General features: G+C 47.8%; 1 protein-coding gene across 2 annotated transcripts in view; it reads right to left on the bottom strand.

The window, feature by feature from the left end:
* LOC137369991 (cytochrome P450 7A1-like) overlaps positions 1 to 16815 on the bottom strand; it is a 90438-nt gene extending 73623 nt beyond the window's left edge. For both annotated transcript variants that reach the window (XM_068031878.1, XM_068031879.1), the window contains exon 1: positions 16407 to 16815. In XM_068031878.1, the coding sequence (XP_067887979.1) occupies positions 16407 to 16489 (83 nt within the window). In that variant the 5' untranslated portion in view covers positions 16490 to 16815. The remainder of the gene's footprint in view (positions 1 to 16406) is intronic.
* Between the last annotated feature and the right edge of the window lie 778 nt (positions 16816 to 17593).

The raw sequence follows: 17593 nt of genomic DNA, 5'->3' as shown, positions 1-17593 counted from the left end.
GGAATTTGCTTAAGTAGGTCACCATGCATATTGCTGCAGGTAATTTTGATTGCTGAATGTTTTCATATGTTTGATTGCTTTCACTGTTTTCTATCATCCTGAGTATAGTTGTGAGTATGTGTCCTTTGTAACTGATTTCTTGCACATACTATTCAGCTTCAAATTGCATTCCCTTAATGCTTAGGTTTTTGCCCCCAGTAGGCTAAATACACATTAGGGCATATTTTATTTTCAGTGGCAAACAAGTGGTGCCAATTGTTCATTACGCTCGCCCACAGATTTTGCACTGAAACTTAGAGTGATAGGAAAGCCATTTTCATACAGTGCCCCCGACAGACAATCTGGGACATGCGTGAACAGGACAAGCAACTGTGTATCTAGTTAACCAATCATATCGCTGAGTCAGCATGGATTTACGAATGGGAAATCATGCTTGACAAATCTACTAGAATTCTTCGAGGATGTAACTAGTCGAGCTGATAAGGGGGAGCCAGTGGATGTGGTTTATTTGGACTTTCAGAAGGTTTTCAACAAAGTCCCACATAAGAGATTAGCATGTAAAATTAAAGCGCATGGGATTGGGGGTAGTGTACTGCGATGGAGAGAAAATTGGTTGGCGGACAGGAAACAAAGAGTAGGAATAAACGGGTCTTTTTCCAAATGGCAGGCAGTGACTAGTGGGGTACCGCAGGGATCGGTGCTAGGACCCCAGTTATTCACAATATATATTAATGATTTAGATGAGGGAACTAAATGTAACATCTCCAAATTTGCAGATGACACAAAACAGGGTGGGAGGGTGAGTTGTGAGGAGGATGCAGAGAGGCTTCAGGGTGATTTGGACAAGTTGAGTGAGTGGGCTAATGCATGGCAGATGCAGTATAATGTGGATAAATGTGAGGTTATCCACTTTGGTAGCAAAAACAGGAAGGCAAATTATTACCTGAACGGCTATAAACTGAGAGAGGGGAATATGCAACGAGACCAGGGTGTTCTCGTACACCAGTCACTGAAGGTAAGCATGCAGGTGCAACAGGCAGTAAAAAAGGCAAATGGTATGTTGGCCTTCATAGCGAGAGGATTCAAGTACATGGATTCAAGTACATCAACAGTGGTCAAGGACCACTGTTGTTTGTGATATACATAAATGATTTGGAGGAAAGTATAGGAGGTCTGATTAGCAAGTTTGCAGACGACACTAAGATTGGTGGAGTAGCAGATAGTGAAGGGGACTGTCAGAGAATACAGCAGAATATAGATAGACTGGAGAGTTGGGCAGAGAAATGGCAGATGGAGTTCAATCAGGGCAAATGCGAGGTGATGCATTTTGGAAGATCCAATTCAAGAATGAACTATACAGTAAATGGAAAAGTCCTGGGGAAAATTGATGTGCAGAGAGATTTGGGTGTTCAGGTCCATTGTTCCCTGAAGGTGGCAACGCAGGTCAATAGAGTGGTCAAGAAGGCATACGGCATGCTTTCCTTCATCGGACGGGGTATTGAGTACAAAAGTTGGCAGGTCATGTTACAGTTGTATAGGACTTTGGTTCGGCCACATTTGGAATACTGCGTGCAGTTCTGGTCGCCACATTACCAAAAGGATGTGGATGCTTTGGAGAGGGTGCAGAGGAGGTTCACCAGGATGTTGCCTGGTATGGAGGGCGCTAGCTATGAAGAGAGGTTGAGTAGATTAGGATTATTTTCATTAGAAAGACGGAGGTTGAGGGGGGACCTGATTGAGGTGTACAAAATCATGAGAGGTATAGACAGGGTGGATAGTAAGAAGCTTTTTCCCAGAGTGGGGGTTTCAATTACAAGGGGACATGAGTTCAAAGTGAAAGGGGAAAAGTTTAGGGGGGATATGCGTGGAAAGTTCTTTACGCAGAGAGGCAGAGAGTGGTGGGTGCGTGGAACGCATTGCCAGCGGAGGTGGTAGACGCGGGCACGATAGCGTCTTTTAAGATGTATCTAGATAGATACATGAATGGGCAGGAAGTAAAGAGATACAGACCCTTAGATAATAGGCAACAGGTTTAGATAGAGGATTTGGATCGGCGTAGGCTTGGAGGGCCGAAGGGCCTGTTCCTGTGCTGTAATTTTCTTTGTTCTTTGTTCTACAGGAGGAGGGATGTCTTGCTGCAATTATACAGGGCCTTGGTGAGGCCACACCTGGAATATTGTGTGCGGTTTTGGTCTCCTTATCTGAGGAAGGACATTCTTACTATCGAGGGAGTGCAGTGAAGGTTTACCAGACTGATTCCTGAGATGGAGGGACTGACGTATGAGGAGAGATTGAGTTGGTTAGGATTATATTCGCTGGAGTTCAGAAAAGTGAGGGGGGTCTCATAGAAATCTATAAAATTCTAACAGGACTTGACAGGGTAAATGCAGGATGTTCCTGATGGTGGGGGAGTCCAGAACCAGGGGTCATAGTCTAAGGATATGGGGTAAACCATTCAGGATTGAGATAAGGAGAAATTTCTTCACCCAGACAGTGGTAAACCTGTGGAAATCGCTAACACAGAAAGCAGTTAAGGCCAAAACATTGTACGTTTTCAAGAAGGAGTTAGATATAGCTCTTGGGGCGAAAGGGATCAAAGGATATGAGGTAAAGCGGGAACAGGTTGATCAGCCATGATCATAATGAATGGCGGAGCAGGCTCGAAGGGCCGAATAGCCTACTCCTGCTCCTATTTTCTATGTTTCTACGTTTCTATCTGGTTTAGCCAATCAGCACCAGGTCAGGCTAAACCACAAAAAGCACTATCGGGTCCTGCTCTCATCTGACAAAACTGTTCACTATTCCAGGGTCATCTTGGAATGCAAAAAAAAACCCTGGCTTCTGTTCTCTACTCCAAACCATCTCTTTAAACCCCTGTCCCTTGTCTCCTCCACCCTCGCTCCATCAATAAGGAAAGAAGCTTATGGACATCTTTGTCACTAAGATTGAGGTCATCCAATCAGTTGCCTCTGCCACTTCCCTCCCTTCCCCTCGCCCACTAGGCCAAACTTCCTCTATGGTTCCCGCCTGTCCTAGCCCTTGTATCTTTCTATAGTTTCTCCCCTATGTCCCCTCATACCCTCTCCTAACTCATCTTGTCCATGAGACCCACCTCCTTCTCTCTCGACCCTATTCCCACTAAACTACTGATCACCCAACTTCCCATCCTGGTCCCCATGTTAGCTGACATTGTTAACACTTCTCTCTCCTCAGGTACTGTCCCCCTCTCCTTCAAATCTGCCGTCATCACCTTTCCCCTCAAAAAACAACCCATGAACCTTCTGTCCTTACAAATTACCACCCTATTGCCAACCTCCCTTTCCTCTCCAAAGTCCTTGAACGTGTTACTGCCTCTCAAATCCATGCCCATCTTTCCAGGAACTCCATGCATGAATCCCTCTGATCAGGCTTCCACCCTGACACAGTACTGCAAAGCTCTTATCAAAGTCAGAGATGGCATTGTATGTGAGGGTAAGGTAAACCATCCCTACTCATCCTTCTCCACTTGTAGGCAACTTTTGACATGGTTGACCGCATCATCCTTCTCCAACACCTCTCCACCATCATCCAGCTGGGTGGTTCCATTCTTATCTATCCAGTCGTAGCCAGAGAATCACCTGCAATAGCTTCTCTTCCCACTCTCACACCTTATTTTTGGTATGCTGCCCCTCAGCAAATTCATCCGAAAACACAGTGTCAGTTTCCACTTGTTACCAACGATACCCAGCTCTGCCTCACTACCAGCTTCCTTGACTCCTCCACACTCTCTAAATTGTCAAACTATTTTTCTGAAATCCAGTACTTGATGAACAGAAATTTCCTCCAACTACATATTGGGGAGACCAAAATCATTGGGCTGAATTTTATCAGCCTGTTGTGGGTCCTGGCGGCAGCAACAGAAGTGGGTGCCATCACCGCATGTCACATGTGTGGCTGGCCAACCACAATCAGGCGGCAGCCGGCCAATAAACAGGGCCTGTCCTATTGCAGGACGGGGCCAGGCTACAAGGTGCTGATGGCAGCGTCACATGACCAGAACACAAGTGCTGGCACTATCTTTAAAGCGCTGCCAGCCCTGCTCCTGCTGCTGCCTTTCACTGATGCAGTGAACCTGGAGTGCTGCTGGACCCCTCTGTTGCTGCTGTACCTCCTGGGCCCCACCACTGCTGCTGTTGTAACTTCTGGATTCCCCTCTACCACTGTTGCTGTTGCTGTAACTCCTGGACCCGCCTCTACTACAGCAGTGATTCCTGAACCTCCATGCACCCCTGCAACAGGACTGTAGATCTACCGGACGGAGCAGGAGCCAACTAGGACCATGTCAGAGGGAAGACACCTGATGGCCCCATGGTTTAGCAATGCCTCCCTGGAGATTCGCCTCCCTGGAGATTCTCCTCCAGGCTGCAAGGGAAAGGTGAGAAGTCCTCTTTCCAAGGGATGCAAGAAGAGATCCTCTTGCCTGACCAAGCAAGCCTGGATAGAGATGGCTGAGGAGGTCAGCAGCCGTAGAAATCCCCCCTCCCCGCAACTGGGTCCAGTACCGCAAGAGGGCTAATGACCTCATTCGCTCCGCCAAGTTGAGTCCTCCATACCCATCTCTTTTGGGCTTGAATGTGGCTATGGGGCAGGGAGCGCTACATGGGGAGGGAATGACCACAAAGGCGGTGGCAAGAGGATGAGGCATCACCACACTATAGCAAATGCAAGGCTGCAACTTGGCGACAGGCTGCCTTGTTTCAGATCTCACCCCCATTACGTCCCTAAGAACGGACGTGGGAGGAGCCATTTAGGAAACTCCATCAGGGTACAAGGGGCTGCCACTAGCAGAGGTGTTCTGTTACTCTTTGTGAGAAGTCCAACTGTGTCCTTCTTTCCGTTTGAGGGAGAAACAGACCCATAACACCAGGGAGACATCAAGGATTGGAGGTGGGATCCCTGATGTGCGTCCTGACATCGGCAGAGGAGGTGGCTCTGGAGCTAGTGGGGACCAGGGGGGGCCGTGCAATTACTGACGGTGAGATTGGAGTGTCTGCACAAGAGAGTGAAGAGACATCGTGTTCATGTGTCCTCCACCACACTTCTGGAGATCCACATCACGCATAGTTGGCATGACGTGATCTGAACAACCTAACCCACAAATGTTTCTGTTCTCTCATGCAGGTCACGGCACTTTGGAGGCAAACTCAGCTGCTGAGACAGGGGCCTGCTGTCGACCTCTGAGGTGGAGGAGAAACAGTCAGAGGATAGAGGCACCATCACATCATTCCCCTGCACCATCCACCAACACAGATATTCTTACATAGGTGGGTATGCACTTGGGCTTAGATTCAGGGTCACAAGCTGGTGAGAGCACCACACATCAGCCCAAGCAGCTTGGAAGCTGTGACAGCCGAGGCCACTGAAAGTCAGAGGAATTTGAGCGTCCAGACCCAAAATGAGCCCCAGGCTGATGACGAGCCTCTGGTGTCAGCAGCACAGAACATACTGGAGTTGCAGAAAGAGGTAAGCGAACATCTGACAGAGCTGCCATAGGCATTGTGCGGCCATGAGCGGAGGCCGGAGGAGTCCATGCATGCCATGAGTGCTGCCCTGTCTCAGGCGTGTGACCGCATGGCTTCCTCCATCGAAAGATTGACAGCCCTCCTGGAGAGCCAGATCCCACAGAGGCGCACAGATCTTTACACCATCACCATGACCATGAGCTCAAAGCAGCAGTGGCAAGGTGAGAGAGGGATGAGGCATCTGGAATCTTCTCCAGGTCCTCGTCCTTCTATGGTCAGCAGGGATGTACAAGTGAGACTTGAAAGGGAGGAAGAGAGATGACTCCACAGCTGATGGCTGAGTGCGGACAATTACTCCTCAGCCTTTCCGCCAGTGACACCAGCTCCCATAGCTGTGACGACAGAGAAGGATCCTGCACCTCTGCAGGAATCCCTCAGGCAGCCGGGTCCCTCCTGGCCTCAGGCAGCCAGGGGATGCACGCCAGTCATCCCAGGCCAAGGGACAGCCTGCCTCCACCACAGTTGCCACCATAGGGGCTGCACCCCATAAAAGCACACAAAAGCGTACAAAGAAGAGAACGTAGACACACTTGGGACTCCACGGGTGCATCAATTTTGGCCTTTGCATTGGTTCCTGCAATTGTGGTAATAAATAGAGGTCAGATTCAATGCTGTAAATGGCTCATGCTTTCATTGCTGACTTGTGAGATGTAACCTTCACCCTTGCCCCCTCAATGGACTGTCAGTGTAGGCACAGGCTGCATTTGGTCAGCGTTTCAGATGTGTCAGAGTGCATGGTGAAGCTGGGCACTAGGCACTGGAGTACGACTGGAAGTAGCTGACGGGTGGAATACAGTGAGGTGGGTTTTTATTGAGTTCGCTTTGAGAGGCCATCATGCTGGCAGGAAGTTAGTGCGTCCCTTGTGCCTCCCTGCACACCTCTCACTGACCCTGGCTTCCAGTGCAAGGGAAGCAAGTTTCAGTGCTGCCTGCTCAGTAGCTCCCTCTACATCCTCCTCTTCGGATGAAGACTAGCGATCAACCATGTCCTCTTCGTGCAAGGCATCCCCCCACTCCCCCCCTCCCCAGCCTTTGCTGTGCTAGATTGTGCAGAGCACAGCAGACCACGAAAATACACGAGACCCTCGCTGGGGCACATTGCAGGGTTCCACCGGATCAATCCAGGCACCGGAAACTCATCCTCAGCAGCCCAATGGCCTGCTCGATGGTCGGTCGGGTGGACCCATGGCAGCTTTGTATCTCTCCTCTGCTGCAGTGTGAGGGTTCCTCACAGGGTTAAGTAGCCATGTCTTCATTGGTAGCCCTTGTCCTCAAGAATCCATCTCTGAAGGCGAGTGGGGGGTCTGAAAAGCTGTGGCACCTGGGACTGTCAAAGTATGTAGGCATCATGGCTGCTTCCTGGGAAGCGGGCACACACCTGCAGGATGCACTTCCGGTCGTTACAGATCCAATTTTACATGGAGCGAGTGGAAACCCTTCTTATGAATGAAGTTCACTGGCTGCTGTGTGGGAGCTTTGATGGCCACATGCGTGCAGTCGATGATACCTTGCACCTGGAGGAATCCAGTGACGGTTCCGAAGCCGATGGCCTTCTCTGCCTGACTGTAAGGGTCAGTCCAATAGCGCACATAGTTACCAGCCCTCTTGAACAGGGCATTGGTGGCCGCCTTGATACAGCAATGGGCTGCTGCCTGTGAGACCCCACACACGTCCCAGTGGATCCCTGAAATGAGCCAGATGCATAGAAATTGAGTGCCACGATGATCTTCAGGGCCACGGGCATTAGGTGTCCATTGAAGCCAATGGGTCACAACTCATCCTGCAGCATGGCACATAAGTCAGTAACAGCCTCCCTGGAGAGCTGCAGTGTTCACTGACAATGCCATTCGGACATTTGGAGGTAGGTGAGGCGAGTCCAGTACATTCTCTGGCAGAGATAGGCCCTTCTTGGTGTGACTGGCTGCTGCCGCTCTCCTACTGCAGCTACACAGGTGGGCTCAGCTGGATCCTGGCCCTCCCTCCCTCTGAGCCGCTGCTGCGCAGCACGGGGGTCCACAAAGACGGAGTGTATGAGACCCATGTCAGCTGATCTCTGCCCCTTCTGTGCATTGTCCTTGAAGTGATGAACTTGCCTTTGGATCTTCCTGTTGCTAGTCCCCTCTGAATATTCACGAATGCGCCTCAGCGCCCAAGCTGACAGAGAGCCCAGTACCCGAGAAGTCACCCACCCGACCCTTGCACCCAAGTGTGAGCCCATCTGACCCTTGTACCCAACAGTGAGTCCACCCGACCCTTGCACCCAAGTGTCAGCCCATCTGGCTCTTGCACCCAACAGTGAATCCACCCGGCCCTTGCACCCGAGAGTGAGCCCACCCATGCAGAGAGCCCAATACCACAGGCCGACAATGACCTCCGTTCCCCCCCTTCCCTTATCCACTGCTCCCATGGCTGTCTTCCTGCGATGTTACTGAGGCCTCACCTTGATGCAGCCACCTTTAAACAGCCAGGGATCTGAAGGCACGTGATCCCTGTGTGCCGTTGACTAAATCTGAAACACCCCATAAAATGGGTTTCAATTCAATACAAATGCATTCTAATCAGCTGTTCACCAATTCAAATTGCAGTCCCATGTGTTGGGATGACAACGTCGCCTTTGAGCTTTCCCACTGCTGTGAAAATCCGGATCTGACGTCACAAGGTCGGGCTTCCGGGCGAGTGCATCCACCCTGATTTTTAGGCTTCCTATGCCTCCACACCCATTCCTGCTGGCCGGATAAAATCCAGCCCACTCCCCACCACAAACTCCATTTCCCTGGTTACCGACTCCATCTCTCTCCCTGGCAACTACCTGAGGCTGAACCAGATTGTTCACAATCTTGGTATCGTATTTGACCCTGAGATGAATTTTCAACCACATGTCCATGGCATCACTAAGACCACCTATTTCCACCTCCTTAACATCACCAGACTCCACCACTGCCTCAACCCATCTGCTGCTGAAACCCTCATCTATGCCTTTTGACCTTGACTATTCCAATGCACTCCTGGCCAGCCTCTGTAAACTTGAGGTCATTCAAGATTCTGCTGCCCATTTCCACTCATACCAAATTCCATTCACTCACCACCCTTGAACTCGGTGACCTACACTGCTTCCCGGTTAAGCAATGCTTTAATTTAAAAATACGCTATCTTGTTTTAAAAGCCCTCTATAGCCTTGTCCCTACCTATCTCTGCAGCCTCCTTCAGCCCCACAACCCTCCAAGTTATCTGCACTCCTTCAATTCTGGCCTCTTGAGTATCCACAATTTTAATTGCTCCACCATTGTGTTGTTGCTGGTCAATCAACTCAGTCCCAGGGCATCACTGCAGGAGTTCCTCAGGGTAGTGTCCTAAGCCCAACCATCTTCAGCTGCTTCATCAATGACCTTCCCTCCATCATAAGATCAGAAGTGGGGATGTTCACTGATGATTGCACAATGTTCAGCACCATTCGCAACTCGTCCAATACTAAAGCAGTCCATGTCCATATGTAGTAAGACTTGGACAACATTCAGGCTTGGGCTGAGAAGTGGCAAGTTACATTTGCACCACACAAGTGCCAAGCAATGACCATCTCCAACAAGAGAGAATCCAATCATCTCCTCCTGACATTTAATGGCATTACCACTGAATCCCTCACTATCAATATCCTGGAGATACCATTGACTAGAAACTGAACTGGAACAGCTGTACAAATACTGTGGTTACAAGAGCAGGTCAGTGGCTGGGAATTCTGTGGCAAGTAATCCACCTCCCAACTCCCCAAAGCCTGTCCACCATCTGCAAGGCACAAGTCAGGAGTGCAATGGAATGCTCTCTACTTGCCTGGATGGGTGGAGCTCCAACACTAAAGAAGCTCGATACCATCCAGGACAAAGCAGTCTGCTTGATTGGCACCCCATTCACCACCTCCAACATTTACTCCTCCACCATCGTTGCACAGGGGCAGCAGTGGATACCATCTACAACAGGCGTGTACAACCTTTTCGCTTGGGTAGCCACATTACAATTTTTGCCCTTCATAGGGGGCCAGTGAGCAAATTTCAGTAAGATAAAGGCGTTAAAAATTTATCTTAGTAACAAAACAACAACAAATGTGCATTTTTGTGAAGAATGTTTAAATGAAAAGACTAACTTATCGACTTACTTTCTCGTCCCTGTATTGATCACAGATTTAGTGGCATGTCTGGTATTGTTTTTGCTTGCATAAGCAGTCAATCTCTGCAGCGATGTGGAGTATTCTGGATAGATGTCCATCCTTCAAAACAGATCTTGATCTCTGTACCCCCTCTCCCCTTGCTCTCTCTGTGTGTCTCTCTGTCTCTCTCAACCCCTTCCCTCGCACTCTCTCTCCCCCTCTGTCACTCTCCCCCCCGTCTCTGTCTCTCCCACCTCCACTCTCTCTCTGTCACTTTGTCCCCCCATCTTTCTCCCCTCCCTTTGTCTCTCTCGCCCTCTCTGTCTCTCTCTCTCTCTATCTTCTCCCCCCATCTCTCTCTCCCCATCTCTCTGTCTCCTCTCTCTCCCCCTCCCTCTTTTTCTCTCTCTCCCCCTCTCTCTCCGTCTCTCTGTTCTCCCCCCTCCGTCTCTCCCCCCTCTCTCTTTGTCTTTCTGTTCTCCCCCCTCTCTGTCTCTCCTTCTCCCCTCTCACTGTCTCTCTCTCCCCTCCTCTCTCTGTCTCTCTTTCTTCCCTCTGCTCTCTGTCTCTGTCTCTCTCTCCCCCTCTCTTTGTCTCTCACTCCCACTCTGTCTGTCTCCCTCCCCCCTTCTGTCTCCATACCCCCCTCTGTCTCTCTCCCCTCCTCACTCTTCTCCCTCTCTCTTTCTTTCCCCACCCCGTTTCTCTCCCTGTCTCTCTCTCTCCCCCGCTATCTCTCTCCTGTTTCTTTCTCTCTCTCCCCGTCTCTCTCCCCCACTCTCTGCCTCTTTCTCTCCCCCTCTGTCTCTGTGTCTCCCTGGCTCCATGTTCTCTACTACCTGCTCTCTGTTCCCCACTACTTGCTCCGTGTTCCCCTCTCCATGCTCGGTGTTTCTCGCTCTGTGCTCAGTGGTCCCCATTACTTACACTGTGTTCCATGCTACTTGCTCTGTGTTCCTCGCTCCAGGCTCCCCACTAGCTGCTCCATGTTCCCTGCTCTGTGCTCCATGTTCCCCACTCCATGCTCTGTGCTCCCCACTAGCTGTTCCATGTGCCCTGCTCCCTGCTCCATGTTCCTCGCTCCATGCTCAGTGTTCCCCGCTACTTGCTCAGTGTTCCCACTACTTTTGCAACAATCTTCAGCCGAGTTGATGATCCATCGCAGCCCCCTGCTGAAGTCGCCAGCATTACAGATGTCAGACTTCAGCCAATTCGATTCACTCCGCATGTTATCAAGAAACGACTGAAGGCACTGGATACTGCAAAGTCTGACAATATTCCGGCAATAGTACTGAAGACCTGTGCTCCAGAACTTGCCACACCCCTAGCCAAGCTGTTCTAGTATAGCTACAACACTGGCATCTACCCGGCAATGTGGGAAATTGCCCAGGTATGTCCTGTACACAAAAAGCAGGACAAGTCCAACCCGGCTAATTACCGCTCCATCAGTCCACACTCAATCATCAGTAAAGTGATGGAAGGTGTCATCAACAGTGCCATCAAGCAGCACTTGCTTAGCAATAACCTGCTCAGTGATGCTCAGTTTGGGTTCTGCCAGGGCCACTCAGCTACTGACCTCATTACAGCCTTGGTTCAAACATGGACAAAAGAGCTGAACTCAAGAGGTGAGATGAGAGTGACTGCCCTTGACATCAAGGCAGCATTTGATCGAGTATGGCATCAAGGAGCCCTAGCAAAACTGGAATCAATGGGAATCGGGGGAAAATTCTCTGCTGGTTGGAGTCATACCTAGTGCAAAGGAAAATGGTTGTGTCTGTTGGAGATCAATTATCTGAGCTCCAGGACATCATTGCAGGAGTTCCTCAAGGTAGTGTCCTAGGCCCAACCATCTTCATCTGCTTCATCAATGACCTTCCTTCAATCATCAGGTCAGAAGTGGGGATGTTCGCTGATGATGGCACAATGTTCAGCACCATTCGTGACTCCTCAAATACTGAAGCAGTCCGTGTAGAAATGCAGCAAGACCTGGACAATATCCAGGCTTGGGCTGATAAGTGGCAAGTAACATTCGCGCCACACAAATGCCAGGCAATGACCATCTCCAACAAGAGAATCTAACCAACTCCCCTTGACATTCAACAGCATTACCATCGCTGAATCCCCCACTATCAACATCCTAGGGACTACCATTGACTAGAAACTGAACTGGAGTAGCCATATAAATACCGTGGCTACAAAAGCTGGTCAGAGGCTAGGAATCCTGCGGCGGGTAACTCACCTCCTGGGTGGCACAGTGGCGCAGTGGTTAACACCGCAGCCTCACAGCTCCAGCGACCCGGGTTCAATTCTGGGTACTGCCTGTGTGGGGTTTGCAAGTTCTCCCTGTGTCTGCGTGGGTTTCCTCCGGGTGCTCTGGTTTCCTCCCACATGCCAAAAGACTTGCAGGGTGATAGGTTAATTGGCCATTATAAATTGCCCCTAGTATAGGTAGGGAAATAAAGGGACAGGTGGGGATGTGGTAGGAATATGGAATTAGTGTAGGATTAGTATAAATGGGTGGTTGATGGTCGGCACAGACTCGGTGGGCCGAAGGGCCTGTTTCAGTGCTGTATCTCTAAACTAAACTAAACTCCCCAAAGCCTGTCCACCATCTACAAGGCACAAGTTAGGAGTGTGATAGAATACTCTCCACTTGCCTGGATGGGTGCAACTCCAACAACACTCAAGAAGCTCGACACCATCCAGAACAAAGCAGCCCGCTTGACTGGCACACCATCCACAAACATTCACTCCCTCCACCACCGACACACAGTGGCAGCAGTGTGTACCATCTACAAGATGCACTGCAGCAACACACTGAGGCTCCTTAGACAGCACCTTACAAACCCGCGACCTCTACCACCTCGAAGGACAAGAGCAGCAGATGCATGGGAATATCGCCACCTGCAAGTTCCCGTCCAAGTCACACACCATCCTGACTTGGAACTATATCACCGTTCCTTCACTGTCGCTGGGTCAAAATCCTTGAACTCCCTTCCTAACAGCACTGTGGGTGTACCTACCTCACATGGACTGCAGCGGTTCAAGAAGGCAGCTCACCACCACCTTCTCAAGGGCAATTAGGGATGGGCAATAAATGCTGGCATAGCCAGTGACACCCACATCCCATGAATGAATAAAAAAAAACTTGCTCCATATTCCCTGCTATCTATTCCCCACAGCAGCCCTTCCCACAGCCGGATACTTACCATGCCTGTATTATTTTAGCTGGGTGAGTAGAGGCGGGAACCTGCTCAGATACAGGGTATTTACTAAACCACATGAAAGCAGCAGGTACGGCCAATCCCAGGGCGCATGTACTGCATTCTACCAATCAGCGCTAACCCCGCCCAGGGCAGCCCCTGTCAGTCACAGGGAGTGACCAATCACATACAGGGATCTCCCTGCCCGTCATACACAGGCCCCACCTACCCCCTCCATTGATGTACAGGGGAGCCGTCAATCAGAACCAAGCCATGGGCAGATTGCCGGAATGGAAGGAAAAGGTCGGTGGGCTGGGTTCTGGCCCGCAGGCCATATATTGGACAGCCCTATTCGACAGGATGCACTGCAGCAATTTCCAAGGCTCCTTCCAAATTCATGACCACCTAGAGAGACAAAGGCAGCAGATGCATGGGAACACCACCACCCACAAGTTTTCTTCCAAGTCACACACCATCCTGACTTGGAACTATATCGCTGATCCTTCACGCCGTTGGGTCAAAGTCCTGGAACTCCCTACCTCAAAGCACTATGGGTATACCTACACCAGATAGACTACAGCGGTTCAAGAAGTTGGCTCACCACCATCTTCTCAAGGGCAATTAGGGATGGGCAATAAATGTTGGCCTAGCCAGCCATGTCCACATCTCGTTAAAGAATAAAAATAAATTGGCAGTGATGCCTTAAGCTATCAAGGCCCTAAAATCTGGAATTCCCTCCTTAACCTCTCTGCCTCTCCTGCCTCTCTTTCATAGGAATGTAACAGCAGGAATAGGCTATTGAGCCCCTCAAGCTGTTCTGCCACTCAATGGCTAATCACGACCGAACTCCATATATCTGCCTTTGTTCATATGCCTTAATACCTTTGGATAACAAAAATCTATGAATCTCAGTTTTGAAATTAACAATTGATCTAGCATCAACTGCTATTTGTGGAAAAGAGTTCCAAATTTCCACCCTTTGAGTGAAGAAATGTTTCCAAATTTCACTCCTGAAAGTTGTCAGGCAAACTCCCCTCCTGCCAAGACTGAGGCACACATTATTTCGCCACATGAACAAAAACTTAAAATTGCAAGCCCTGACTGGAAGGACATTTGCATAGTACCAGACAATGTTGAAACAATGGGGACCCAGCAGTTGCTTCCCCAATACACAGAAGTAGTCAGACCAGTTTTAATCACATGACTAACTGGCTGTTGCAGACAATTTGAACTTCCAACAAAGGACTTGAAGAGACAAAGCCCTGTGCTCATGGAGTAAAGAAGGCTGTGCTCCTGGAACTGAAGCAGAACCCTCTCTGCCTGCCTCTGTCTCTTTCCCACGGAACTGAATCTTGTAAAGACACATAAACTCAAAGAGAGAACAGTCTCCTATGTAAACAAGGTTTAAGACAAGTACTGGGCCCCAACGAAATGCAAGACCATATCATCAATCAAGTACTACAGCGAGTTCGAGAAACAGTAACATGATATTGTCTCAAACGGTTCTACTTATGTTTTCTTCTGCTCTTTTCTGTCCCTATTTGCATGTATCACGTGTGCGTGGGTGCATCGGATATCCATAGGCGTTAACCACATTAGAGTTTAAGTTTAAGGTTTAATAAATTTCATCTTTCTTCTTTAAACCACAGAAAGCCTGTTTATGCTCATTTTTTTGCCTTATAATTGGAAAGTTGTGAACAAGGATTCACAAAGGGGGAGCTCAAAATGCAGTGTGTTTAAATTTAAACCCTGTTACAATAAGACCAGGTGAAGATAGTAACAGACCCCTAGACACCTTTCGCTTCAGTTCCAGGTCGTAACAAAGGTCTGGCTGTAATTTTTTAACTCTGTCCAACGTCCTAGACTCCCCAACTAGCGGATGTAGTTTCTCTCTATGTACCCCATCTGTTCCCCTTGATATCTTGAAAACTTTGAAAAATCAACCCCTCACCTTCTAAATTCCAGGGAATACAACCCTAGTTGTTTAATCTCTTCTCACAGCCTCACCCTTGGAGTCCAGGTATCATTCTGGTAAACTTACTCTGCACTTACCCCAAGGCAAATACATCCAGAATTGGTCACACTGTCTGGTAGTCAGTTTCTTAGTAAATTAAATATATTTTAATATATTATGCCTATTATTTCCCTTGTGCCTAAAAAAAACTTAATTTTAAGACCCTCCTCAAAGACCCACAAATGGGTGTAATTTGCCAAAACTCACTATGGTGATTAATTTGATTTGGAAATGTCGCCAGTTTTATGGGCAGGGCTGGCTTCCACCTTGATGTCTTATGAGCACAAAAAATTTGATTCATACTGGGCATAATTTCCATTTGAAATTGCTCAACTTTGCACCGATTTTGGGTGAAATGTACAGGAAAAAGCAACACATCCTAAACATTGCTGCATTGTTGTAAAGCTGCTAAATTCCCTTTTAAAGATCCTCCATTCAGAAGACAAAGGGTAGAAACTCCCAGCAGTTAATTTCCACACAGCTTCTACACACATGCCTTCCCAGTATTAGTTCCACAAAATGGTACAGAAAGTTTTGGAGCTTCTGACATTTAAATTATCCCAAGAGCTTCCTGCTGCTGCCTATTTGGGTCCTTTAAAACCACATAATGCCAGGATTCTGTCCCCATTTCTTTTCCATAGCACCCTTTAAACTGGCACAAACAGGGCATTCTGGACAGGAGAATCAGCCCTGGAAAGCTCGAGCACAAACACTGATGGGAGTAGAATTCATAATAGCTTTTAAAAGTAAAGTGGATAAAGATTTGAAAAAGAAAATAAATAAATGCTGCGGGGAAATGGCATGGGAATGAGACTAAGTGAATAGTTCTTTCAGAAATAAAAGCAAAATACTGCAGATGCTGGAAATCTGAAATTTAAAAAAGTGCTGGAAAATAGTCTGTGGCTCTGGCAGCATCTGTGAAGAGAAAAGCAACGTTAACGTTTCAGGTCAGTGACCTTTACGAATTAGGAGCAGGAGTAGGCCACTCGGCCCTTCGAGCCTGCTCCGCCATTCAATAAGTTCATGACTGAACTGATTACTCCACATTCCCTCCTATCCGGATAACCTTCCAACCACTTGCTTAGCAAGAATCTATCTACCTTGGCCTTAAAAATATTCAAAGACTCTGCTTCCACTGCCTTTTGAGGAAGAGAATTCCAAAGACTCATGGCTCTCTGAGATTAAAAAAAATTCTTATCTGTCTGAAATGGGCAACCCCTTATTTTTAAACAGTGACCCCTAGTTCTAGATTCTCCCACATGGGAAAACATCCTTTCCACATTCATCAAAACTGGCAAAGGCTAGAAATGTAATAGGTTTTCGGCAAATAAAGTGGTTGGCATGGGCTGGTTAGTCTTCTGTAAAGGAAAATTCTATTATTCTGGGATTTACAAATCGATTTTTGTTTAACTGCAAAGGGGCTGTTTCTATTGCTGCAAAGGCTTTTTAAAGACAGTAGAAAAGAGACAGTAACAGAAGTCTGCACTTGCCTTCTCCTGATCCTTAGCAGCAGGAGCAAGCCGAGCGACACCCCGGCCAAGACACTCACAATCCAGACAGTCAGATCTGCCATTGTTGGATAATTTGTCAGGATCAACGGGTGGTTACAGCAGCAGAGGTTTTTGCAGTCTTTACTCTTCCTTTCGATCTTCCCGATCCGCCAAAGTTGGTTGATTCACTTCACTAAATTTAAGCTACAAAACATACGAAGCAGCTGTGGCGATCGAACAAGGGTGAAGTCCTTTCGGGGAATGAAAGCTATCAAAACCCACATCGAGGCTTTAACTCACCGATGTTTCGAACTTTACACAATAAGTTACGCAGGAGAAACAGATATCCAGATCCAGCGCCACAGCATCTTTATAGCTGAATAATGAGAAGGAACTGGACGTGAAAAGGAGGGCTTGGCTTCTGGAACAGTTTTGTCAATACGTCAGCACCTTTTGGGTGATTCGTCTCACATAAGATGTTAAAAAGGAATGCTGGATTCAATATACATATCCAAAATTCTTCTTTTGAATTTTATATAAAAATGATGCAATCTGAATAATATTAAAACACTTGTTTTAAACACTCCATATAGATAGGCTTTTAATATTGGAAAAAGACAAGTTATGTTGATTTACTTGAGTTTGGGATCAACTGTACATTTTACATTCACCAGATAATTAATGACGGGGAAGGCCATTGCGCCTATCTTCTTTCATCCATCAGAATGATCCTAAAGTCCCTCTGTATTAAATTATTCCAATTGTTTGCTTAATTATTCCAGGGGTTTTGTCTCCATTACTCTACGTGAGAATCTATTCATCTACTAGTTTCGCTTTGTGCTGAAATGAAGTTCCTGGTATCAGTCCTAAATTTACTCTTCACTCATGCTGTGAAACTGTGTTCCCTTGCAATACAACTTGACGGAATTCCACTTCTTTAACAATCTTATTGTCCAGATAGCCCTCAAGTTTATTCCTTATATTTTTTTATACAAGATCAAAAGCAAACTAATGGATCTGTATACCAACCACTCCTTCTGAATATGGGCACCATGTTAGCATTCAAGGTTATAAGCACGTTGGATACTTTTATCATGAGAGCTCATCATTTTTCACTGCATAAATTTGTAATTTCTTCAGTGTGAATATAATGGGCTTAATTTTCCACAAGCTGGCAGTGCACAAGT

Source organism: Heterodontus francisci, chromosome 5 (assembly GCF_036365525.1).
Source record: "Heterodontus francisci isolate sHetFra1 chromosome 5, sHetFra1.hap1, whole genome shotgun sequence".
In the NCBI taxonomy this organism is placed as follows: Eukaryota; Metazoa; Chordata; class Chondrichthyes; order Heterodontiformes; family Heterodontidae; genus Heterodontus; species Heterodontus francisci.
Note: the sequence above shows the minus strand (reverse complement) of the source record. Positions and strands in the feature narration are given on the sequence as shown.